Here is a 25,509-nt window from a genome sequence, read left to right on the forward strand (position 1 = left end):
CATTTGCCCCAAAAGCAGACAGCTGGGGGAAAAGGAAGACTCCTTAGGCAGGCTGACAGGAAATGAAGTTCATTTCATTCATTTATGTATTAGATTTCTATACCACCCAATAGCCAACGTTCTCTGGGCAGTTGACAGCATGATAGAACATAATATGAAACCTTTAACATTAAAGAATTTAAAACCCTTTAAAAACAAGCAACAATAAAACTACCAGGACCTGATAAATAAATAAAAAAACCTAAGGCACCCCCATCATATGCTGTCAAATGCCTGGGAGTAGAGAAAATCTTAACCTAGCACCGAAAACATGACAAATTTCTTGTGACTCCAAGTTCTATTGCATTCCCCTCCAACATCTAGAAACAACAGTTATAATTAGGTCCTTGCGTACTGAGCATGCTCTGCTCTTGGGCAATTTCTTCCTTCTGGTTAAGTTGGCCAGGAAAGGGCTGTTTTCTGTTAACCCAACACAAGTAAAAGGTGGGTCCATACTAAATTCCACTCCTGTTCTTACAGACAGATCGGCTCTTGGATCAACTCAATAAAACTCTTTTGATTTGGTTAGGAATATAAGAACATAAGATCAGTCCAAAGACCTATCTAGCCCAGCATTCTGAAGTGCATTGATAGCTGTTGGGGCACAATCCACATTCCAAAAACTGCATTCATGGTGTTATATCCTGCTTTTTATTGCATATTCATAATGATTTGACACAAGGTATAGATCTGGCATCAGATTTCCTATGGAAGACTGTAGAAGTATACCTCTTTTTAATTAATGTACAACTGACACATTTCAAATAGAAACCCTCATCATTTGGGACTTTAGAAACATATTTTTATTGCACAATATTAATAATAAATCTTAGAACACTGTAAAACCAAATCATAAGTATGTGTGCAAAAAGGAAGTCATCTTTAACTCATTGCAGTAAAAGATAAAAGCAAAATGGGTGCCTTCTATCCTGTATGGAAAAGGGCATGATCACTCCCATGTATATTATGTGACAATGTTATGTGCTTACATACATGGAATCATAGAATTGGAAGGGGGCATTTTGGCCATGGAGTCCAACTCCCTTCTCAGTGCAGGAATCCAGATTAAAGCATCCCTGACAGAAAAGAATCATAGAACTTGACATGTAAACATTGACCTTCCTTCCTTCCTTCCTTCCCTCCCTCCCTCTCTCTCTCTCTCTCTCTCTCTCTCTCTCTCTCTCTCTCTCTCTCTCTCTCTCACACACACACACACACACACACACACACACACACACACACACACATCTTGCTATGTACCTTTCTGGTCTAATTTTAGACTGTGAGCTCCTCACCATAGCAGGCATGCCTCCTGTCAGCTTCATATTGTTCCATGCATGCACATCGATAAATAGCAATAATAATAAATGGCTCTGAAATAGGCAGCAGAAATAAATAGTAATATTAGTCATAATTGAGAATTATGACTGCATTGTGAAAATAAGTGTCAAACAGACTTCATGATTCCTTACCAACAGGGTCTCATTCCATAGAGTTCAGTCATGTCGTACATAGATCCCATGTACTTTTTATACATTTTTATAAATTATTAATGGCAGGGTATTTATACTCATCAAACTGTTTTAAACTGTATTTATACTCATCAAACTGTAGGTATCATTAACCTCTGCTGACCTTATGTATCTTTCTCATAACAGTGCCTTCTCTTCTATCTATCCATCCGTCTATCCACTTATCTTAACATTTGCTTCCCATCTTTGTAATAATAATCTTGGTACCATTGCCAAGAAAGCACTATCATCTGGATAGCCCTCCATCGCAACCCTAACAGTGGAGGGATCCAGAGCAGGGCCTCCATGAAAGATTTTGCTATGAGACAGATGGGGGGCAGGGAAGTGAAGGGGAGTCAAGTCCATGGGCACTTCTCTGTTTCCTAGGGCCTACACAATAGACTGCAGTTTATTTATTCATTTGGTTCAATGGAAGAATGTGAATGTTGAAACTGCACATATGATGCTGCCCCAAATGTTTTCTGTTGTTTGTTCGAATGGCAGATAAACTGGCACACAGTTACAGCTGAGAAAATAATAGCTATTGTATTGTCTACATGCAACAATTCTATCTCTTGTTTCAGGCTGTAACCACTATGAAGCTCATGAAAGTTACTGTATACTTTTACAGCCTGCATACAAGAGGATTACAAAGTGGGAATAGCCCCATAGTCTGTTGCTGAGTTACATCAATTTTACAAAAATGGAGGTCTACTGAGTACAGGGAAATAGCAGTCAGTTCACAGAAACTGAAATTTCAAGGATAATGTCAAGCAAATCTATTTCAGCCTGCATAGAGTTGTGAACAATGATGACCTGAAATACGTTTGTTATGAATATGCAGCATTCCTTCTTAAGGATTGTAGTCTGCTAGGTTGTCTTGTCGAATATCTAGACTATCATCTAGACTATCTTCTAGAATATCTTTCCTTGCAGATTTAGCTGGGTAATTTAAATTTTCTACAGATGATGCAAGACTGAAGGACCCATTAAGGTGCACACTTCCCGGAGGGTACACATTTCACTAGGATAATGTGCTATGATTTCATGCCAGGAGGTAGCATTTCTGGGAAAGCTGCCACCATATCTACCAGACAATCACTTTTTCTGCAAGGCACCATTTTGAAGGCATACAAAAATAATTCCCAGCAGCACATTCCACGTTGGAAAAGAAATCCAACATCATGTGGGGTAAACTGTGTTGTACTCTTGACATGCCAAGACCTGAAAGCAAATTATAAGACGGTGTTTCTGTTATTTCGGTTATTTATGTTGTTTGTATTACCGTGGCACCAATGTGCCACAGAGCCTTTAGTCCAATTATTCTCCGCATGCTCAGTGAAATAAAAAAATGATGTTATCTCCATTTTGTGAGAGGGAATCAAGACGTATGGGCAATAATACGTACTAGTCACTTACGCTGGTATAATTCTATTTACCTCATTGACTTAGCTTACACATGGTCATAAAGCTGGGTAGCGTAGAGTTGCACACAAGCATTCTGTGCCTAAATCCTAGCAGTAACATTTCCCTCAGCAGAAAAAGATACTGGTGAGAGGAAACTCCATCTTCAGTTTCAACTCTATGCACTGCATTGGCGCCGCTCTATTGCTAAACCCCCTGGTTTCTCTGCTGTAGGATGGCAGCAGGTAATCCCAACAAAGGAAGCAGTGTGGGCTTTCCAGTGGCCATTCAGCTTACCAGGCCTGCCCGTTGCCCAGTTTCCAGCAACCAATCAGAGGTCGCCTTACACCCGGGCACACCCCCAGCTTGACACTGCAGTGAGGACATACAGTGGAAGAGCTGTGCTGACTTTTCTAATGCACAGCTTAATCTTTTCGCCCTGAAGTGGGCACAAATTGTCGGCTGCATAATATATTATTATTATTATTATTATTATTATTATTATTGTTATTGTTATTGTTATTGTTATTATTAATGTGCTCTATACCAGCGCACATTCCAGTTAACCAAAACATACAAAACACAGCAATACAAACAAAAATAAATAAATACACATTAGATAAACTACTAAACAAAAAATTAACTAATTCACAACCAATTAAAACAACCAAACAACTGAACATGAGCCTTCATTTCCATCTAGAACAGCCACCGTGGGGCAAAGACAATGTTTAGACAACCCCCAAGTCAACTGGAGAAAATATGGTGAGCTACACATTCAAGGGAATCACATGCTACAACCTTTTTAAGACTACCACTTAACAATGCAAATGGCTTAAATGCAAGGCTTTCTGCATTTGAAAAGATAGCACATTAGTGAGAAACCTAGGTGAAAACTCTTATTCCTGACATGTTCCTTTTCCACATACAGGGAGTTTTTGGCTTGCGGGGGACAGAGAAGATCCAAACATTTGATCCCTAACTTGCATTTTAAAATGGTTTCAAAACTGATATTCTGTGTGATGCTTCTGAAGATATAGGGGGAGTCTACACCAGCCGTTTATTGCAGGATTGTATCGTAGACATCACTAACGGGCCACATGATGGACACAGGCTTCCGTTCCCACTTAGTACTATTATTAAGTAGCACTATTTCGCTGCTTGCCTTTCCTGTTTATTTTTACTTTGCACTATTTCTCATTTGCAATGTTTCATTTCTGTGTAAAAAGGAGGCTTCAATATTGCTGAATCACAGTCCTGTAATCACACAATTGTGGAATGTGGCATTAGTGTGATAGTCTGGGGTAGTAACTCAGGTGGGGTTTCAATATTGCGAAATCATAGGCTTGGTGGATGCAAAGGGAGTGGTGTGGGCTAAGCTACGGGATGTAATTCACCTCTGCCATTAAACTTCCCTGAGCAGGGTCGCATTGAAAGGAGCAGAGAGAAAGCTGAGCAACACCTATGCAGTTGATGATGTTCAGTTCCAACCCCAGTGTAGCAGTTTCAAGTGCCATTTGACCTGTGAAACCGAGTTTTTAGGTAGTGTATAATCCACTTTTCTTGCTTGGTGTGCCACTGATGGAACATTAAAATCCGTTTCTAAGTAGAAAACGCTTCTATGCAGGTTGGGCCCTGGATAGAGCTGAGTCTCTGTAAAACAGTGGCTGTGGAGGCAGGAGGGGAGAGCAGAACTCTTCCCCTCTCCAGACTTTACCCTTCCCAACTGTTTTACTCATAGTGGAAGTTACTCCAGGCCACAGCACGATCAGAAGAAAAAATGGCTGGAGAGAAGTGGTTTGGATGGGAGGCATAACCAGAGGAAGAGTGGCGTTCCCTTTCCTGTTCGACCATGTGGCACATAAATATCTCCACCAACCCTGCTTTATAGGGAATTGGCAACAAACCCTCTGTTGTACTGGATAGCCATGACTGTTGATAGCTGTTCTGTGCCAGACGGTAAAGAACATGAAATACTTGCATTATGCAATTATGATAAATACATTCCTTATTGTATGATGAGTACAAAAACACCTGGAGAGCTATGGAGACACAGAAACTACGCCTTCAAGATTAAACAGGCCAATTAAACCTTCAAGATTAGGGTAAAATAAAAGGGATAAAATATTTTAGAAAACTATACATGATAAAATTGACTGGAATTCTTCAGAAACAGGCCACTATTCCTAATAGAAGTCTAAGAGCAAGTTAGCAATTATATGTAGGTGCACCTAACTTTCCTCTGAAAGTTTTTAAATGTAGCCATGGAAGATTATGGGTTTGAAGAGAGAAACAGCAGGGGAAATAGGGAGTTTATCTTTCTCCCACTGTCCATTTTCTTCTCAAAATTGTTCCCAAGTTCCTTTTCACTTTAGGGAAACAAAAAACACAGCTGAGGGGTCCTCGGAGTAGAATACCGAAGAAGGATTCAGGCTCACATATGATTCAGGAAGTGCCCATCAGTTCTTCCCTACAAATGCTATTGCCAGACCATTTTACCCCAAGTCAGGATTATTTCCTGCCTCATGAGAGGGAAATAATTAATATTGTCTAAGGAAGCATTTGTAGTGGAGAATTGAGGTGTGGGTGTGGGGGAAGGGTTAACCGTGTATTTCCCGTTTTCCCCAGCAAATACCCTTTTCCACTTGAATTGACTTTAGAAGTTGAACACAGTATTGATAATCGTGTTTGCCTCATAATACATAATTCCATCTTCAGTCTAAGCCATGCAGCAGGGAAGTGAAGCTTCATTAAAGAAAGCAGCAAACTTACATAACATTTCACAGATCCTTGTATGTCAAACATTCACAGATATTTTAGTCCCCAAAATATCACCTAAGGCAGCTGTACAAGCACGAGGGAGTCCCAGCTGACAAAATGTCTCAGACAGGTGACAAAGTATCAAGGTAAATAGCTAACAACATTAAATGAAGAAAGGTCTAGAATTTTTAGTTTTTTTGTGGGGGGAAGGCAAGGAAAGAAGGACATGGGAGAAGTGTACAATTTATGCATAGTGTGGAGGAAGGGAATACTGCTACTACTATCATAATACTGGGGTTATAATAATAGGGTTATAATACCAGGGTTATCCAAAGGAGCTGGGAGATTCAGGACAGAGAAAAGGAAGTACTTCTTCACACAAAGCATAGGCTATGGACATTGCTACCACATGATGTGGTGATGTCTATCAGCTAAGAGCTTTTCTACACAGCCATTCATTGTTCACTTGTAATTCCTTACTCATAATTCCTCACAATTCCTCACTCATTGTTTATTTATTTATTTATTACATTTTTATAACGCCCAATAGCCGAAGCTCTCTGGGCAGTTCTGGTTAGAAACAGATTTTAATGTTCCATCAGTGGCACACCAAGCAAGAAAAGTGGATTATACACTACTTAAAAACTCACTTTCACAGGTCAAATGGCACTTGAAACTGCTACACTGGGGTTGGAACTGCATGCAACCTCACTGTTCAAAACTAGAGTTCTGGCATCCCAAATACAAGACACCTGTTGTGGAGCTTCAGCTTTTGCTTTAAATATCAAATGCATATATTCTGTTAGGCAGTAAAATTTACTTCTCCATAGATTTCTGCTTCCATTCCTGTAAACCTGCAGCCACCCAAGCCCTTTACTGTAATCTCCAAGGATGCGCTGACCATGGGTGTCCACAGGAATTCTTTTCCAGGGTGGAGACAAAGCTACACTGCAGTTTGTGGTTGTAATTCTCATGCATAGTGTGTGCCACTACAATATACCTGTGCATTTTCCTTCTGTGCACTCTTTGTAGTTTAGTGTCACATTCCATGACATTTATAAGTCTACACCAAGTAATAGAAAATCCTGGGAATTTTGATTTTGATCCTCTCATTTTGGTAGTTCAAAGCATGTTGTTTCAGACATGGAGTTTGAAACAGTCAGCCCAGAAAAAAATCCCACAGTAGATATATTTAGAGCATTAAAGAGATAAAACTGGAATTTGCAGCTGTGAGACCCAAACATGGGGGAGGGGGGGAGGAAGAACAGATGGATTGAAAACCAAGAATATGATAGATGGATGTTCTTATTTAGAAAAGAAAACTACAAAAATAGCCAAACATCTGCACATGACGTATACAGTATGTGCCCATTCATTCCTAGGATTGACAAGACTTCTCAATACTACTGTGCTCCCACCTAGAGACTCTGCCTAATACACTGGTCCTAAGCATATGACATGGAAGCACTTTCCATTGCTAGTATCAGCGATGCTTGCTTCACTGCCATGTATTTAGGATCACTGTGTTATTGCTACAGCTCAAACTAAATTTAAACTTTTATTTTCTCCATGCATTTCCCCTTCTTGAAGTTTTTCTTCATTTCAGTCTCCACGTCTTTGGAAACCAACACTGAACATATTTTCTATGGTGTGTGCGTGCATGTGTGTTTATTAATTACCTTTTGCACATTACAGATTTGCAAGCAATCCTTTCTTTATTTTTCCTCTACCTGTTCATATATGCAGCCATAGTGCTCCATAGAATCATAGAATAGCAGAGTTGGAAGTTTTTCCTGATGTCCAGCTGGACTCTGGCTTCCTTTAACTTGAGCCCGTTATTCCTTGTCCTGCACTCTGGGAGGATTGAGAAGAGATCCTGGCCCTCCTCTGTGTGACAACCTTTTAAGTATTTGAAGAGTGCTATCAGGTCTCCCCTCAATCTTCTCTTCTCCAGGCTAAACGTGCCTAGTTCTTTCAGTCTCTCTTCATAGGGCTTTGTTTCCAAACCTCTGATCATCCTGGTTGTCCTCCTCTGAACACGCTTCAGCTTGTCTGCGTCCTTCTTGAATTGTGGAGACCAGAACTGGACGCAATACTCTAGATGAGGCCTAACCAGGGCCGAATAGAGAGGAACCAGTACCTCACGTGATTTGGAAGCTATACTTCTATTAATGCAGCCCATAATAGCATTTGCCTTTCTTTCAGCCCTATCGCACTGTTGGCTGATATTCAGCTTGCGATCTACAACAATTCCAAGATCCTTCTCATTTGTAGTATTGCTGAGCCAAGTATCCCCCATCTTGTAACTGTGCCTTTAGTTTCTATTTCCTAAATGTAGAACTTGGCATTTATCCCTATTAAATTTCATTCTGGTGTTTTCAGCCCAGCACTCCAGCCTATCAAGATTACGTTGAAATTTGTTTCTGTCTTCCAGGCTATTAGCTATCCCACTCAATTTTGTGTCATCTGCAAATTTAATCAGTGTTCCCTGCACCAATTCGTCCAAATCATTAATAAAAATGTTGAAGAGCATTGGGCCCAGGACTGGGCCCTGCGGTACCCCACTCATTGCCTCTCCCCAGTTTGAGAAGGTTCCATTGATAAGTACTCTTTGAGTCCGATTCTGTAGCCAACTGTGAATCCATCTAATAGTTGTTCCATCTAGCCCACTTTTAGCTAGTTTGTTAATCAGAATATCATGGGGCACTTTGTCAAAAGCTTTGCTGAAGTCAAGATATATGACATCCACAGCATTCCCACAATCCACAAGGAAGGTTATCCTATAAAAAAAATGAGATCAAATTAGTCTGACAGGATTTGTTCCTGACAAATCCATGTTGGCTTCTAGTAATCACTGCATTGATTTCAAGGTGTTTACAGATTGACTTCTTTATAATCTGCTCCAGAATTTTCCCAGGGATGGATGTCAGACTGACTGGTCTGTAGTTCCCAGGTTCCTCCTTTTTGCCCTTTTTGAAGCTAGGGACAACGTTAGCCCTCCTCCAGTCGTCCGGCACCTCACCCTCCTTCCATGATTTTGCAAAGATAATAGACAAAGGTTCGGAGAGTTCTTCCGCTAGCTCCTTCATTACTCTAGGATGCAGTTCATCGGGCCCTGGAGATTTGAACTCATTCAAGGAAATTAGGTGTTCTTTGACCATTTGTTTATCAATCTCAAACTGCAATCCTGCCCCCTCAACTTCTGCTTCACTTTTTCCAGGGGAGTCATAGATGGGGGGTCATAGCAAAGTAGGAATTGAGCACTTCAGCCTTTTCTTTGTCATCTGTTATCAATTTGTCATCCACATTAAGCAGTTGAACCACCATTTCTTTCCTCTGTCTTTTACTACTCACGTATCTGAAGAAAGCCTTTTTATTGCTTTTAGCATCCCTCGCTAATCTCAGCTCATTCACAGCTTTAGCCTTCCTGACGCCATTTCGGCACTTCTGCGCCACTTGTCTGTACTCTTCTTTTGTAGCCTGGCCTTCTTTCCACTTCCTATATGTATCCTGTTTTGTTTTCAGGTCATCTCTAAGCTTTTTGTGGAGCCACATTGGTTTCCTCTGTTGTCTTCTATCTTTTCTCCTTGTTAGAATTATTTGTAACTGTGCCTTTAAATTTTCCTTTTTTAAATACTCCCACCCATCCTGCACTCCTTTTCTCATTAGGCTCACTTGCCACGGGACCTTACTTATCATAGTTCTGAGTTTATTAAAATCAGCTTTCCTAAAATCCAGAGTACATGTATGGCTACACTCAACTTTTGTCTCCTTCATAATCAAGAATTCAAGTATGACATGGTCACTTTCCCCCAGAGTTCCCGTAACTGCCACTTTATCCACTAAGTCATCCCTATTGGTCAATATCAAGTCAAGGATTGCCGATCCTCTAGTTCCTTCCTCCACTTTCTTTAGGAGAAAGTTATCACCCACACATGTCAGGAATTTCTTGGAAGGGCCGCTTTTGGCAGTACTGGTCTCCCAACAGATATCAGGGTAATTGAAGGCCCCCATCACTACTACATCACACTTCCTTGAAACACTGGCAATTTGTTTCTCAAAAGTTTCATCCTCGTCTTCTCCTTGATTGGGTGGTCGGTAGTAGACTCCGATTATCATGTTCTTTTTATTCCTTGTCCCATTTATTTTAATCCAGATGCTCTTGATGGGGCTCCCAGTCTCATCCGCCTGTATTTCTGTGCAGGGATAGGTATTTTAAACATATAGTGCAACTCCACCTCCCTTTCTATTTCTTCTGTTCTTTTTGAACAAGTTATATCCTTCAATTGCTATCTTCCAGTCATGGGAGTCATCTCACCAAGTTTCAGTTATACCTATCAAGTCGTATTTGCCTTCATGTAATAAGAGTTCAAGTTCATTCTGTTTGTTTCCCATGCTCTGGGCATTAGTATATAGACATCGAAGACCATGTGTTTTATAGTCTGGCTTTGTTCCTACATTGTTGCGGACACTATTTTGGGGCACTATTGGAGCTGTTCTCTGTACTGTGGTGCATTGGACTTCATCCATTGTTGCCTCGAAGTTTATGTCTCCCGCCCTGGTAAGATTCAGTTTAAAGCCCTCCTGATCAAGTTGTTCATGCTGTGGCCGAACTCATTCTTTCCAGTCCTTGTGAGGTGCAACCCATCCCTTGCCAGCAGTCCATGTTCCAAGTAGCATAGCCCGTGGTCCCAGAATCCAAAACTCTCATGTCGGCACCACCTTCGTAGCCAGTCGTTCATCTGGAGTATTTTTCTTTCCCTTTCTAATCCTCTTCCAAGAACTGGGAGGATGGATGAGAAAACTACCTGGGCCCCAAAGTTCTTCAGTTTCCTTCCCAGAGCTTCAAAGTCTGAAATGATTTCTTTGTAGTTCTGCTTGGCGACATCATTTGTTCCCACATGGATGAGAAGAAAGGGGTATGTGTCCGTGGGCTTTATGAGCTTCGGTAACCCTTCAGTCACATCTCTAATCTGTGCTTCAGGGAGACAGTACACCTGGCGAGTCCATGGGTCTTCACGACATACTTGGGTTTCAATCCCACGCAGCAGGGAGTCTCCCACGATGACTACTCTTTTCTTCTTCTTGGTTGACCTACCTTCTGCCTCTTGTTCACTGTTGCACGGTGTCTCCTATACTTCTTCCTCTGCAAACTGTCCTTCAGTTTCATCCTCCAGTAGCTGAAAGCGGTTGTTTAACTCTAATGGTTCCACCAGTGCAGAATGCCTTCTAGTTCTTCTGCTCCTAACTGTCACTCTTTTCCAGAGAGTTTCCTCTTCATTGGCTTTCCTCCCCTCAGCATACTCCACTTCTGCTTCAGCTGGCTGATGCTCATCAATCTCATGTGCTTTTTGTTGCTGTTGCAGTTCCACCATTCAGTCTAAGAACTCCTCATCTTCTCTTATTCCTTGGAGGGTGGACACCTGCTGCTCAAGTCCTCTCACTTTTTCTTCCAAAAGTGCCACCAGTTTGCACTTGTTGCAGGTGTACGCCATGTTGAGCTCAGGCAGAAACACGAACATTGCACACCCTTTGCAGGTCACCACCTCTAGGGACTCCTTTCCATCCATATTGTCTATTTCTGCTTTGTTTTTTTCCTTTCTGATTATAGTGGAATTGCCTTTGCTTTGTCCTGTCCACTCTGAAGGTACACAACTATATGAGTATGTCTTAAGAGAAAATAAGATTTTTTGGTTGGTTTTTTTGGGGGGTGGGTGGGTTTTTTTTGTGGAGGTTTCTCTTTGTTTTTCTTTGTCCCCCCCCCTTTTTTTCTTAGAGGCCTCCCCCTTGACTTCCCCTGCCGAACTCCCCCTGCCGAACTCCTGTTTGCTCTTCCTGTTCGCTCTCTCTCTGGGAACAGGCTTACTTTTCTAGCTTCTACTTCAGCTGGGCCAGCTGCTTTTCCCTGCTTCTGCTCAGCTCCATGTCAGGAAACAGAATGAGGTCACTGGGAGGCCAACAGTAATCAGGCCACTGATTGCTGAGAACAATCAGCAATCAGGCCACACCCCCTTCAGGCCCTGCAGCAACTCTCCACACCCACCCCTTCCCTTCTTTACTCAGCACTTAGGAGCACATGGCAAGCACACAGCCTCTTTGAATTGGCAGCCTCCTGGATTTCCTTAAGGCTTCTCTTCTCCCCCTTACCTTGGTCTCCTCTTTCTCTACACTCCACCTGTCAAACTCTTGTTTGCTCTTCCTATTCGCTCGCTCTCCGGGAACTGGCTTACTTTTCTAGCTTCTACTTCAGCTGGGCCAGCTGCTCTTCCCTGCTTCTGCTCAGCTCCAAGTCAGGAAACAGAATGAGGTCACTGGGAGGCCAACAACAATCAACAGCAATCAGTCCACTGATTGCTGAGAACAATCAGCAATCAGTCCACACACCCTTCATGCCCAGCAGCAACTCTCCACACCCACCCCTTCCCTTCTTCACTCAGCACTCAGGAGCACATGGCAAGCACATGGCCTTTTTGAATTGGCAGCCTCCTGGATTTCCTTGAGGCTTCTCTTCTCCCCCTTACCTTGGTCTCCTCTTCCCCTACACTCCCCCTGTCAAACTCCTGTTTGCTCTTCCTGTTCACTCGCTCTCTGGGAACAGGCTTAGTTTTCTAGCTTCTACTTCAGCTGGGCCAGCTGCTCTTCCCTGCTTCTGCTCAGCTCCAAGTCAGGAAACAGGTGTTCAGTCTGTACACCTTATTGCCAGTACTCTTTCTCCTCTCAAAAGTCAAAAATTGATCATGTTCTTTTTTTACTCTCATACAGTCCCCCTTTCAGCTTTTCCACACCAGTTATACAGTAATTTCCAAACTATTTCCTTTGTGTATATGAATGAATAACCTAGAGACAGCCTAGAGCAGGGGTATACAACCTTTTCTACCCCAAGGGCACATGTAATGGTCACTCAGGCATGGGGGGTGGCGGCAGGGGGCACGCACATGCACACACACACACACATGCACACTAGTGATCCTGATACAAAGTGCTCTTTACTTCTGCTAGCAGCTCTGGGAAAAGAGCACTTTGTATCATAGAATCATACAATAGCAGAGTTGGAAGGGGCCTATAAGGCCATCGAATCCAACCCCTGCTAAATGCAGGAATCCACCTTAAAGTATACCTGACAGATGGCTGTCCAGCTGCCTCTTGAATGCCTGTAGTGTGGAAGAGCCCACGACCTCCCTAGATCATTGGTTCCATTGTCATACTGCTCTAACAGTAAGGAAGTTTTTCCTGATCAGAAGCTCTAGGGATGGGGGTGGAGTGTACAGGCAGAAGGGAAATTGGCAGGAAGGAATTTAGCAGAATTCAGTCGGGTCACCTATGACGGGTCACAGTAAAGGCCTTGGTGGGGTCATTTATGGCACTCTGGACCTTTGGCCTAGAAGTACTAAGTTAACATCTCCTGTCATTATGATCACATTGCATGCATGAACATATGCAACACTCATAGACATACCTTTTTAAAAATATATCTGAATACAGTCTATTGTTTACTCTTCCTTAAAAGTGCTTAGCCCTTTTGACTAACAATAATAAAGCATTACAGAGAACAAAAATATTTAGGGGAGGAACCCCTATGCGGGGGGGACGGGACGGGGGGACCCTATACAGGGTCACAGTACGCTGACTGTTGCAGAAGAGAATGCCATTCTTGCACAACTGCTTATTTCTATTCTGTCATTTAACTTGAAATGTTAGGCCCTGGGTTTGCTGCCACATAATGTGTGGAATTCAATTGCCAAAAATTATGATGCCCTCATGCCCTATCTTGCACATTATTTATCCATCCCTTGTAGTTCAGGGGTCTAGACTATACGGGATACCCATCAGCATATTTGCTAAATGTCTACAAAATATTAGCAATAGCTTTTAACTGTATGCCTTTTTCTTTTTCTTTTCTTTTCTTTTTTTTAACAGCACAAACCCAAGTTTTCAGCCAGGTATACACTTGATAGTGATATTCAACTCCAAATCTCTGATTCGTGCATGTGTATGATACCTGTATCATTCACAGATGACATCTTAGGTGTACATCTAAACATGTCATGTGTGAAAACACCTTTTCAAACATCTACAGTCCTATTAGGACAGAGACCTGTGGCCTTCAAATGAAGGCCTCTGGGACTGAGCTCCTGACTCTTAAATCCTGCTGTGCTCATCTAGCTGTTCCCCTACAAACAAACAGAGCCTATCTGCTCTAACCTTTGCTCTGAAGTGTCTTGGGAACTAAGCCTTTCCCATCCTGAGTCTAAGCAGTAGTAGTCCCTTGGCAGGAGGCCTGCCTCTAAACATGGCAAAGATAGGTCCAACCAAGATCAAAATAACATGGGTTGATTTATTCCCTTCCACCCACATGCCCTTTATTTAGTTTCCATTTGGCTGGGCTATTCTCTGATGTAACTTTTCATCAGTTTAGGGAGAAAAAGTATTATAGGGATTACTAAAGAAAATAGTTTGTCCTTACCAGATGACTGTTGTAATTTGAAATGCTTCATGTTAGTTAATATACTGTAGTTCATACATTGAACCATCAGTTTTGGGTTTGATTTACATGGAAAATGCTGACATGGTTTCAGTTCTTGTGTTTAAATTCTGAGCCCGCTGGGCATAGTCGCATATTCAACAGGAACATATGTTCCATTCATGTAAACACATTACATATCCTGCTTTCCTGCTCTGCGAGTACTCACTATTGCTAAACTTCTGAGCAAACATAAATTCAGGATCGGACTATCATGGGGAGTGGGGGTGGGGAAGAAGCCATTGTGGTTTCTCCCCCCACCCCCATGTGTGTCGCATGTGCACCCGTTGTTTAAATAACTATCCACACTGCAGTGCAGGTTGATGTGTTGTGTGAACCCTGCATACAGGGTAGTGTACCTACCTTACAACCCATGATGTTCAGCAGGGGTTGTAGAGTAGTTATGAACCCATGCTGCCTGCCGGATTTGCACAACATGGCAACCCATGCTGCAGTGCTGGTAATTATATAAACAATGCAGGCATATACAGTGGAAGAGGCCATGATGGCTTCGTTTTCCCCCGTGATCATTTGAACACCCCCAAATCCTTGTTTTGGCTGAAGCTTCTAAGGAAGAGATAGGCAGGGCACATAGAACCTGTGTCCCATCCTGCCCCCCGATGTTGCTGGAGTCCAGTTCCAATCAGCCCCAGCCAGCATGGCCAATGGTCAAATATGATGCAGATTGTAGTCTGACATAATTTGGGGGACTGGGTTGAAATTTTCATTCAGCTATCCACCACAACCACATTCCTTTCCTGGTCAGTCTCCATTAGCTCAGACCTCATCAGCATATACGTGAAGTTAGGATACTTTGCCCAACACACTTGCTTGCATTGAACTACACTTGCCGTTTTTAATGGCCATTTCTCCCATTCGGAGAGATTCTTTTGGGGCTCTTCACTGTCCCTTTTGATTGGTTTTATTCTTCGGGCTGAGATCCAACACCTCTGACCTAAAAAATGAGGAGTTAACTTTTCCACCTCAGAGGTGTCTTTATTGTCAGTCCAAAAGTGTGACTTCACCATCAAGTCATTTCCCCCACTCCGCTATCTGTACGCCAAACTCTTTGCATTTTGTAACATCTTGCCTGATGAAGTAATCTGGAAGTCTTGAAAGCTTGCACATTTTTTGGAGGTTTTAGTTGGGCTAATAAAGGTATTACACTAACATTAATTCTGGGTATTTTCTTATAGCCAACAAAGCTACCTTCGGTTTTAGTTCTAATAACATTTCTAAAGAAACCAACAATTTACATAGATGGGTCCAGCCTTTTATTATTTAAATGGGGGACTGACAAGATTTTGCACAGTTCCCTCTTAAATACCTACCTATATTAAAAAGTTATTTGTTCCAAAGGAAAATATTCTTTACCTCCTACATTTCCTTCTCCGAAAAGGCGAGATGCTTCTCCCCTTCTCTAACACCCCCAGGAAGTGTTAATAATCTGTGAGTTTTTAGGCAAAATATCAGCCGTGTAATCCATTTCTAGCCATTTTAGGGCTACTCAAGGATCATCAGCTCCAAGGACAGAAGAGATCTGCCTTACCCCCCAAAAAAGTTCCCCTTGTGCTACTTATATGCATTTATGTATTTACTGTATTACATTTCTATAGGTCAAGCTCTTTACTGTTTCACTATATACTAAGACTTTAAATGTTTTTATGAAAATCACTTTATGGGATTTACCTGAAAAGTGTTATCTAAACGCTAAACAAGCACACAAATAAATCAACCTTTCCACTTGGAAAGCTATTTTTTGGTAGTCAAACTCAAAAGAAAGCGAAAGCTCTACTAAAGTCTGCTTTTTCCCATTTAGGTCTTGAGCTCTTTGATCCCTTGTATTGGAGCTTCTGCGGTTTCTAATAATTTTAACTGTTCCTTTTTGTACCTACTGTAATTTACATTTCAAGTAGCATGTGATATACATTTTGCAACCAGGACCACAGCATTTTCAAAGTGGTCATATTATAAGTTTATAGCAGTGACATTACAATAATTGCCAATTTATTTTTAAACACTTGTGATATTTTCAGTTAATATATATGAATCCAGAGGGCTTAAATAATGGGACTTCACTTAGTCAGGACTAAATTTTCAGATAGACCACAACGGGACTGGAGTTCAACTCTTTCCTGGGTAGCTACAACCAGTTTTGGACTCCATCAGAGCAGATGTAAAGTTCAGAATTATTTCATGGCACCATGCATCACTTTATATTTACTTATATTGGGGGTGCTTCCAGACAAGGCTTTATTCTGCAATTGCCCTACAAGAAACATGGGATACAGGTGGTTCAGATGACAATGTCTTCTATATGTAACCTTCCTGTGTTTTCCCATCACTGTTTCTTGCCACAAAATTCCATTAAGAGATGGAATATCTGCACAATGTCTTTTGACTGAGTAGTGCTAGGAGCTATCTGTCTGGAAGCACCCTAAATCTTAGTCAGCAATTCCTTTGCCCAGGCAGGCACCTTGGTTTGGAAAGGTTATTTGGAGTTCTTCATAGTCTAAGATTTTACCCAATAGCTTGTTGCTATCTGAAAACTTGGCTATACTTGGTTCTAAATAATTTAAATATATGTTAAATAGTCCTAGTCCCAAAAACACTAGGTTTTTTCCTCGGGGGGGGGGGCTCTATGGGATGTACTCAATGGTAGTCCTACATAGAGTAGACCTATTGAAATGAATGGGACTTAAGTTAGTATTTCAGATACTAACCAAATGTTCACTTCTCACTGGTTCCTACCTTTCACCCCCCCCAAAATATTGTACCCCTGCTTATTTGAAAGGTCTACTCTATCATTGCATAGAATCAACATTTTTTACTTCTCACTGCCTCCTACCTTTTGCAAAAATCATTGTACCTCTGTTTTCTTGAAGGATACTGCCGAATGCTCAGATGTTTTGAAAATACAAACATAATTTCCATAGCTGAGAGTGATGCCAGCTCTTCAAACCTCTAATACATTTGTACCTCAGTAAAGTTACTGACACAAGCACACTTGGTAAAACCAGTATCACTGAAAAAACATTGCATAAAGAATATTACTGGCAAATTATAGTTTTCCAGTTGCTTCTATTGGGACTTTCTGCTCACCTTAGGATGAAGAACATATTGTGGGCTTTCATGTACAGGAGGCCCTTTGCTCAGCTTAATAAAAATGTCATTTACCTAAGAATACATGAACACTTTGGCATTAAGTCAATGTATACTCCAAATAGAACTTCAATTATACAGTGGCTTTAAAAGCTATTACAAGCCAGTAGCTTAAAATAGTGAATTATTTATCTTGGCAGAAGACTTGTTAATTTATATATGGAACAGAAAAAGAAAGTTCATATTGGGGCAAAGGGTGGAAGAGAGAGATGTGAATCTCTATCAGTGTGAACTAGATAATAAATCAGCGGACTGTTCACACACAAGTTTCTGACTTAGGGGAAAGGATTATTTAGGCATACATTTAGGAACCAAAATAACATTGGTGTAATATAGTTGGTAGTTTGGGTGGTCAAGAGGCCCCTATTCCGAATCCATCATCTTTGTGGCTGCAGTCTCTCTCTAGTTGTCACTGAAAGAGGGACATTAGACAGTAATTCCTTTCACTTTTTGTCCAGCTTTTTTTTCCTTTTTTTTTAGCATGATGGCCTACTTTTACTTTAAGGATAGTATGCCTGTGTTTTCATAACATTTCTGTTCTTGCTTGAACCAATGGAATAGGCTCTACTGATTTCTGTCAGAACAAAATCAGTAGATATGTAAGTAACTGTTGAGACTCAGGCCCCGTGAGTGTACAAAACATATGTTTAACCGAGAGCAGTGGTCTTCAACTGGTGGGTCACGACCCAAACGTGGGTCATGAGATCAGTCCAGGTGGGTTGTGGCAAAGCTGTTACCACCGTAGTGGGCAGTTGTGAAATTGTGAAAGTGGGTCCCATGTTGTAGGTTGGGGGTCTCAAGTCTGGACCAGTTGAAGACCATTAATGTAGAGCATGAGCATTAAGACTCATAAAGGACTGTTTTAGTCACCTGCTTAGTTTTAGCAATGCTACAGTGTCAAGTCCTCCAAGACCATTCACCAGAGTCCTAGAGGACCTGATACTATAGCACTGCTAGATATAAGGTGCTGTAGATCTGACCAGTTCTCTGCATGGGAGACCAGTAGAAGCCCCTTTTGTAAGAGTGTGTTGTAAGTTGAATAAATAAATTTTTAAAAGTTACAGGGATCAAACTTGTATTAAGGTATGTAATTACACTATAATGGCTGCAGCACAACAATAAAAGCAGCCACATTACAGCAACTCAAATAAATGCATTTATGTTGCGATCCTATACATGTCTATGCAGAAGTACGTCTCATTGAGTCCAATGGGGCTCACTCCCAAGTAAGGGAGTACAGGATTGCAGCCTTAGTCTTTTTCTCATCCCGTTTCAGGTACAAAGTCAGCGTCATGCACAAGGGGGAACCTGTTAAGATTCTTCTCGAACTTAAATAAAAAAAGGAACAATGGGCTTATTGACATCTTGAAGAAAAAGGTAAAAGAAAAAAGAATACGCAATGAGAATAAAATGAGGAAACTGCCAAGGCTTTATTGAATCTATCCGTTCACAGAAGATGCCTTTTAAGGGAGCAGATGAGGGAGAATCAGAACTATCAAGCTTATCCATCCATTGTAGTAAGAGGAAAGGAGAAGCCAGTAGAAGTTACATTTAGAAATATATTAGGGAAAAAATGGCAAGATATTATCTGGCTCTATTTTGAAAAAAGTAAAATAAAAACCAAAATTATAATGTACTTTTTTTATATATTCATATCATTTTAAAAAACGTTTAAAGTTTATTTGCCCTGAAACTGAGGAACAGCATGCTAAAGAACGTAAGCTGTATGCCATTTTTGTCCCCTTTTAGATTCCTTTATAAATCAGTCTGTAAGTGTTCTCTTTGTAATTTTATTACATTCATTAACAAATGTCCAGATACCATTATAAAGCATTTACACGACAGAAGAACATTGCTGTTGCTTATGTGTACAATGTACATTTTTTCTTCAACTTTCTTCAATTGGACTTATTTGTAAACAAGTGTGTATATGTTGAAACAGCATGCCATGCTCCACACGTACTGTGATTAGTACATATTTACTCTGTGTAAATTGTTGATGCTTACAACTTGATTCACATTAGTAACAACAATGTCTCCATGGCTTTCAGTCATTTATTTCTTCTTATAAGTTAGTTTATCTTCAATGTTGTCTGGGATTATGCCCATACATTCTTCCATCTTTACCACATGATGCTTTAAAATAGTAGATCTGACGACATCGATGTCACGTCCTAAATGCTCTAGCATGGCTGAAACAATTGTTGATGGAGAATCAAAGTCTACCAAAAAATACCTGGAAATAAAGAAAATCACAGTAAGAAATGAAGCTAAATGCAAAAGAAAAAATACAGCTGAACTTTGTAGTTTCTAAATCAAATTGAGGTTGTTCGAACTTTCAGACACAAAAATTCAAAGAAAGAAAACCATTTACAAGTTTAAATTGACTGAAAACTATAGAACCAAAAAATGCACATGAACACATTCTTTGTAATTCTTTACTATTTTCTCAAAATGTTTTTATATTATCATATATCCAAGGATTTTAAGATTATTTTAAAAAGTGAAACAAAATTAAAACCAAAACAAGCATAAAAGCAGCAGGTAAAGAGAAAAATTAAGCACCAGAGTTTAAGACAATGAAGACATTTAAAATGCCTTGTTGAATAAAAAGGACAATTTTGCCTGGAGCCTAAAAGACAATAAAGTTATTATAGTTCCCACAACTGCTGCAATCATGTTTTTGCTCAGCTTTTACACCACATATATAAAGCAGCACAAATTCTCATCAGTAAGAAGTTATGTATGGCTGCATTCAGACAACACGATAGTCAACGGTGGGGTAATTATCAACTCAACAGTTGTTTATCCAGGGCGTGCTCCCCACGTGATAATAATCAACCATGGTGTGGGTTAGGATCAGCGTTGAGTTAACTATTAGTCCACACTGAATTGACTCACTCATCCCTCACCTTCTCTCCCTCCTCAGTTCTCCTGCTAGTATCCCATCAGCCATTACTGCTGAAAATCTTTCCTGCTGGCTGAACTAGAGCAGCCGTCCTGCTTTGACCACTCTTGCCTTGTGACTCTCTGGCTGACGAAATAATCAACAGTGGCCGAGCTTGAAGAACAACCATTACAGGTAGACAAATCATTTTCTTTCTGCTCTCCGTGCAATCCCCCAACATGGGGGATTGGTTCGCTAACATACCCAGAGGGTGTCCTCAGGAAAAGAAAATCTGCATGACTGTTCCGCCAAATTACTCATCTGCTCTTGTATGAACATCTGTTGCATCTTGTTTCACAAGTAGTAGTGTTACATGAACCCCTCCAGGAGGCAGAAATAGTGGCTATACTTCCTGCTTGAATGACTCTTAACCCCATTAAGAATGGGTAGCATGGAAATACTATGGAAACTAGACCACAAGAAAGTCTACAAGGGGATAACTGTAATCACTTCCTGGAATCAGCCTAGACAAATTGATTGATTGGTAACCTCTGCAAATGGTGTATTCTTTGCAAATACCCTACCCTGTGCCTGTTTGCATTCTCTTTCCCTCCTTATTGTTTACTACAACTTTATTAGATTGTAAGCCTATGCGGCAGGGTCTTGCTATTTACTGTGTTATCTGTACAGCACCATGTACATCGATGGTGCTATATAAATAAATAATAATAATAAATAGAAAGCTAGAGCCTTACAACATCTCAGTTAACATTTCCTATCACCTTACAATCTGGGAAAGGCAGAAAGGATGGCAGGCCAACTAAGGTAGAAATCAAGAGACAGTTTTCAAAAGAAAGGTCATATCCAGGTGCAGTACAACCATTTGTGCCCACATCATGAAGCAGGGAGTGTGGGAGCGCAAGAACTATGTTAAGATTGGAAATGTGTTAAAATTACCATAACTTTATTGGTTATAGCTTACACAGTTTAGCACAGTATAGGGAAGGATCCAGACATTGGCCCATCTCACCATACAACCACCCAGCATGCATGCTGGGGACATTAGCAGATGGAAGGCAAGTTCAGTCCACTACTGCATGGGCAGATACCTTAGGCCAACATCACCTGCAGAGTGTGGGTTGGGCCAGGAGGGAGCCCACTTCCACTTATCCCTGCTAGAAGTTCCTGCCCAATTCTGTCCAGCACGTGCCATAAAGTTGAGATGTAATTGAACACACAACAAAGAATATGGCTATGAAGGAAGATAGAAGTCCATATTGCTTAAGATAATTGCAAATGCAAGTAAAATTCTTCCTTCCCAGACCTATCAACTAGCAGCTAACCTCTGTCCACAGTAAGGTGAGGTTGGCTGCAAGTTAAGGGCAAAAGGAAGAGAAATTGGCAATGGCCTGGGCCAGACCCCCTATGTACAGCCCAGGAGCAGACCAAAATGGAGAGGTTCCTTCTCTGGTCCATCCTAAGGCCATGCACACATAGTGACCAGCTGGCACAGTTTATTGGCTCTTTGCAATGGGACACTGGACTATAGTGCAGTCATATGGCAGCCTAGGCAGACCATTGCCTGGACCCAATATGGAGGAATGGTCTTGGCCTCCCACTACACACACCACCTGCTGGGCACAACTGGGACCCACTGATAAGCAGGGACCACTGATTTATTTGTGTATGTGGAGAAGTGTGTGCTTTATTTTATGTGGCACCCTAACTCAGTGATGAGGCACCAAAGCCCACTTGTTTGCCCAGCAGCCACCAGAAGATCTTCCTTAAAGGTGGAAAAGACTCAAATCACCTAGGCTGTCAGAGGTTCAGTGGGCTTTGCTAGAGAAGGCACCACACTCGCATAGAACATTTAACAGTACAAGTTATGGAGACCCTTAAAGAAACATTTCACATCAAGTGGTGGTGGTGAAATGCCAGGCAAAAAGCAGCGGCTGTCGCCATCTTGACACGTAAGGGGGGAAATAATCCTGAATGTTTTAGACACAAGACATACATATAGTGTGGGTTGGGAACATGCTCTTGTGCAAACACCCAAAGGAGGCCACTTGTGGGGGGTTGTTGGAGTGTGAACAATATTGGAGAACTACAACTATACAGCATAAGATATTGTATGTCTTCTATAAAAATCTGCTCTGGCAAGGAACTGTAATTTCCCATAAAACATTGATAGCAAGAGGAATGGTTCAAAGCTGCAAGTAGTTAATACTTGTTTGCTTTAAGATTTCAGATTACTGAGGGCAGAAGTCACAACTAAAGACATGTAGCCCCAATTTAAGCAGCTTGGCATTCACTCAGCATACCTTACTGTAGACCTCCGTGCCCTTGGCAACACTTCAGAGATTTAATTCTCATACACTTCTAATTCTGCCTGAAATTCTCAGTATAGCAGCAAACATTTCCCGTCTACCACCACAACTTTGACAAAAATAGGGTTTACCTTGGGCAAGGAGAATATTTCAAATAAATCTTTTATCACTCATGTGCAATCAGAAATAATGGAGATTTCTTTCAGAATATCATTGTGGCAATGAGCTCCTAAAAATATTTTTACAAGCTGTTGTAGCTTCACTTGGAGGAACTGCTGACTTTGAAATGAAAGACAAAAGCCCACTTCCATTAGAAACAAGCAGCTTTGTGAACAAACTACTTGGAGCAAAGGAAGGATGGGCATGTCTACACCGGGGGAGGGGAGGGGAAAGATCTCTCGATATGCTGATTGAGAGATCCTCCCCCTGGGTTCACATGCGGCACACGACATCCAGGGAGGGAGGAGCCCGCCATTTTCTTTTAAAGAGGAAGACAGGAGCTGGAGCGTACCTGCGCTTCAGTGAAAAAGTTTAAAAAATTAAAAAAGGCCCGACCCCACTCCCCACCCACCCAATGGCCCTGGATTCCCCGTCCTGGCTCCTTCCCTCTGATGACCCCCGCTACTCATGGGGAGGAAAGAAGAAGCCAGGATGGGTGGCCACACCACCCACGGTCCTCAGGATTATCCTGGGACTGCAGGGAAAAACGCCAAAAAAAGGGTATGGCAATATCCCGGGGAAATGGAGGGATCATCCCTCCCTGCTCCTGGGATCGTGATCCTGGGACAATCCCTGGGGTATTGCCTGGTATAGACATGCCCTAGGATTGGGGGAGGGGACTTAACCTGCCTCCACTTTTCTACTGCAACTTTCCTCCATTAGCATTCCAGAAAAGAGTTTGTAATGTGGTACAAATGAAAAAGAAACAAACATATTTATTGTAGTCTAACATGTTTTCAGTCCTAATGACCCTGCATCAGGGAATTTCAGAGAGAAGAAAATTTCAAATTTGGATATGCTAACTCCCATTATTGATAACCATCAGTTTACATTTTATTTATGAGTGACACCACTATTATATTAGTGTTTCACTTTGTTTCGCATATTTGTCTGAGAAGCAGACTTCTATTCCCCTCTCCCCCATACATATGTGAGAAGTTGATTGTGATATTACTAGAATACTGAAGTACAATTTATGGCCAAAACATGAAGTATTTGTGGAACTCATATATTTATTCACTAGATATCATACATTCCAACTTGATTGTTCGTTTTTTGTTTTGGAGCTTTATTTCGTTTTGTGTTTTTCATGGGAAATTTCTCCTATAGCATTAAAATAAGAGTATACACATATACACACCCATATGTAACAGATTTACATATAAACTATGGATCATAGTAATATGGCAAGTACAGAGATCCCTGATGTGGTCTGAAAAGCAAAAAATAAAAAAAATGTTTAGTGATCTAGTCTTAGTTGACTCTGGCAAAGGAGATCTGTTACATTGCCTTTCATGTGGAACTTGCAGAATTCAGTCTTAATGAAGTCTTCCGGTAAACTGAGTAAGAGAGGATCTTTTTAACATTTTCCTGGAGGTTGTGCTCACCTAATCCTGTCAAAACCTAATGATGTAAAATGAATGCTCTAAATGAATGCACAATCTCTATCCTTTGGCAATAATGATCCTACGCTCACTCCCAACACATCTCCTTCCTATATTTCATTAAATTCTCAATTACAACGCTGAATGAGAATAGTGGGCTGCTTTCTGTCATGTTTTGCCTTTAAAACAGAAACAGATTCTGTCTTAAACAGGGTGGCTTGGAACTTCATGTTTTCTCCTGCTCACAGAGGCAGGCAGTGGAAATTTCCACTGCAGTGCTGTTGATATCGGATGCCAGTGTTGGGGGAGGGGACAGATGAGCTGCAGGCTGTATTGTCTTTGTGGTGCCTTTTCACCAGCCAGAAATTTTATCTGAGGATATAAAAACACAGCAGTTGAGACAAGACAGTATATTAGCAGTATCAAGCATCCCTTCTTGCAACGTTGGAGCCAGGCCATGGATCTGATCTATATCTGAGTACAAGACGGCCTGCTTCAGAAAGGCCCTCCATATATAATTATAGCTTAAGTATGCTTGAAACAAAAAAAGAAAAAAAGCAACTGTAGTTTCCGAGCTGAGCTGGGAGTCTGCCTATTAAAAGAAAAGTCATGATCAAGCCAACAACGACAATAACAACAACTGCATTTTGTGCAACCCAACATCTCTACAATGTGCAAAACCAGCATCACATTTGCCTTCACTTAAAGCAATGAACTGTGAATGGACTTGCAAATGCTAAAGCGTTGGGCGGAGGAGGGGGGAGAGAGAGAGAAATCAAAGCCAAGACATATTTACAGAGATACAAGCAAACTGATGAAACACAGCTCCAACTCTCTAGAGTAGCCTTTCCCAGCGTAGCGTCCTCCAGATGTGTCTTCCTGTCTAAGTGTGGCGCACGGTCTAGAGTGTTGGGCTGAGAGTCGGAACATCCAGGCTCTAGTCCCCTCTCGGCCATGGAAACCCACTGGGTGACTATAGGCCAGTCAGACTCTTAGCCAACCTACCTCACAGGGTTGTTGTGAGGATAAAATGGAGAAGAGGATTATGTTCCTTGGAGGAAAAAGGCCGGGGTATAAATGCAATAGTAATAATAATAATAATAATAATAATAATAATAATAATAATAACTACGACAGTAACCCTCACCAGCTCAACCAGCAGACTGCTGAATGGGGATGATGGGAACTGTAGCCTAACACATCTGGGGGACACCCAGGCTTAGAAAGGCTGCTCTAGGAGAAGTCAGCAGTGTCAGCAGTGCAGAAAAATAAAACTCAGAAAATTTCCACTGAT

At 41.3% G+C, this 25,509-nt stretch overlaps 2 protein-coding genes across 2 annotated transcripts in view; both read right to left on the reverse strand.

The window, feature by feature from the left end:
• Positions 1–25,509, reverse strand: part of SMIM11 (small integral membrane protein 11) — a 132,102-nt gene that overhangs the window by 78,246 nt on the left and 28,347 nt on the right. The window lies entirely within an intron of this gene.
• The window catches only part of MRPS6 (mitochondrial ribosomal protein S6), a 32,852-nt gene continuing 26,150 nt past the window's right edge, over positions 18,808–25,509 (reverse strand). The window contains exon 3 of the mRNA XM_063126670.1: positions 18,808–19,633. Within this exon, the coding sequence (XP_062982740.1) occupies positions 19,453–19,633 (181 nt within the window). The 3' untranslated portion in view covers positions 18,808–19,452. The remainder of the gene's footprint in view (positions 19,634–25,509) is intronic.

The sequence above is a fragment of the Elgaria multicarinata genome, chromosome 5 (assembly GCF_023053635.1).
Source record: "Elgaria multicarinata webbii isolate HBS135686 ecotype San Diego chromosome 5, rElgMul1.1.pri, whole genome shotgun sequence".
Classification (NCBI taxonomy): domain Eukaryota; kingdom Metazoa; phylum Chordata; class Lepidosauria; order Squamata; family Anguidae; genus Elgaria; species Elgaria multicarinata.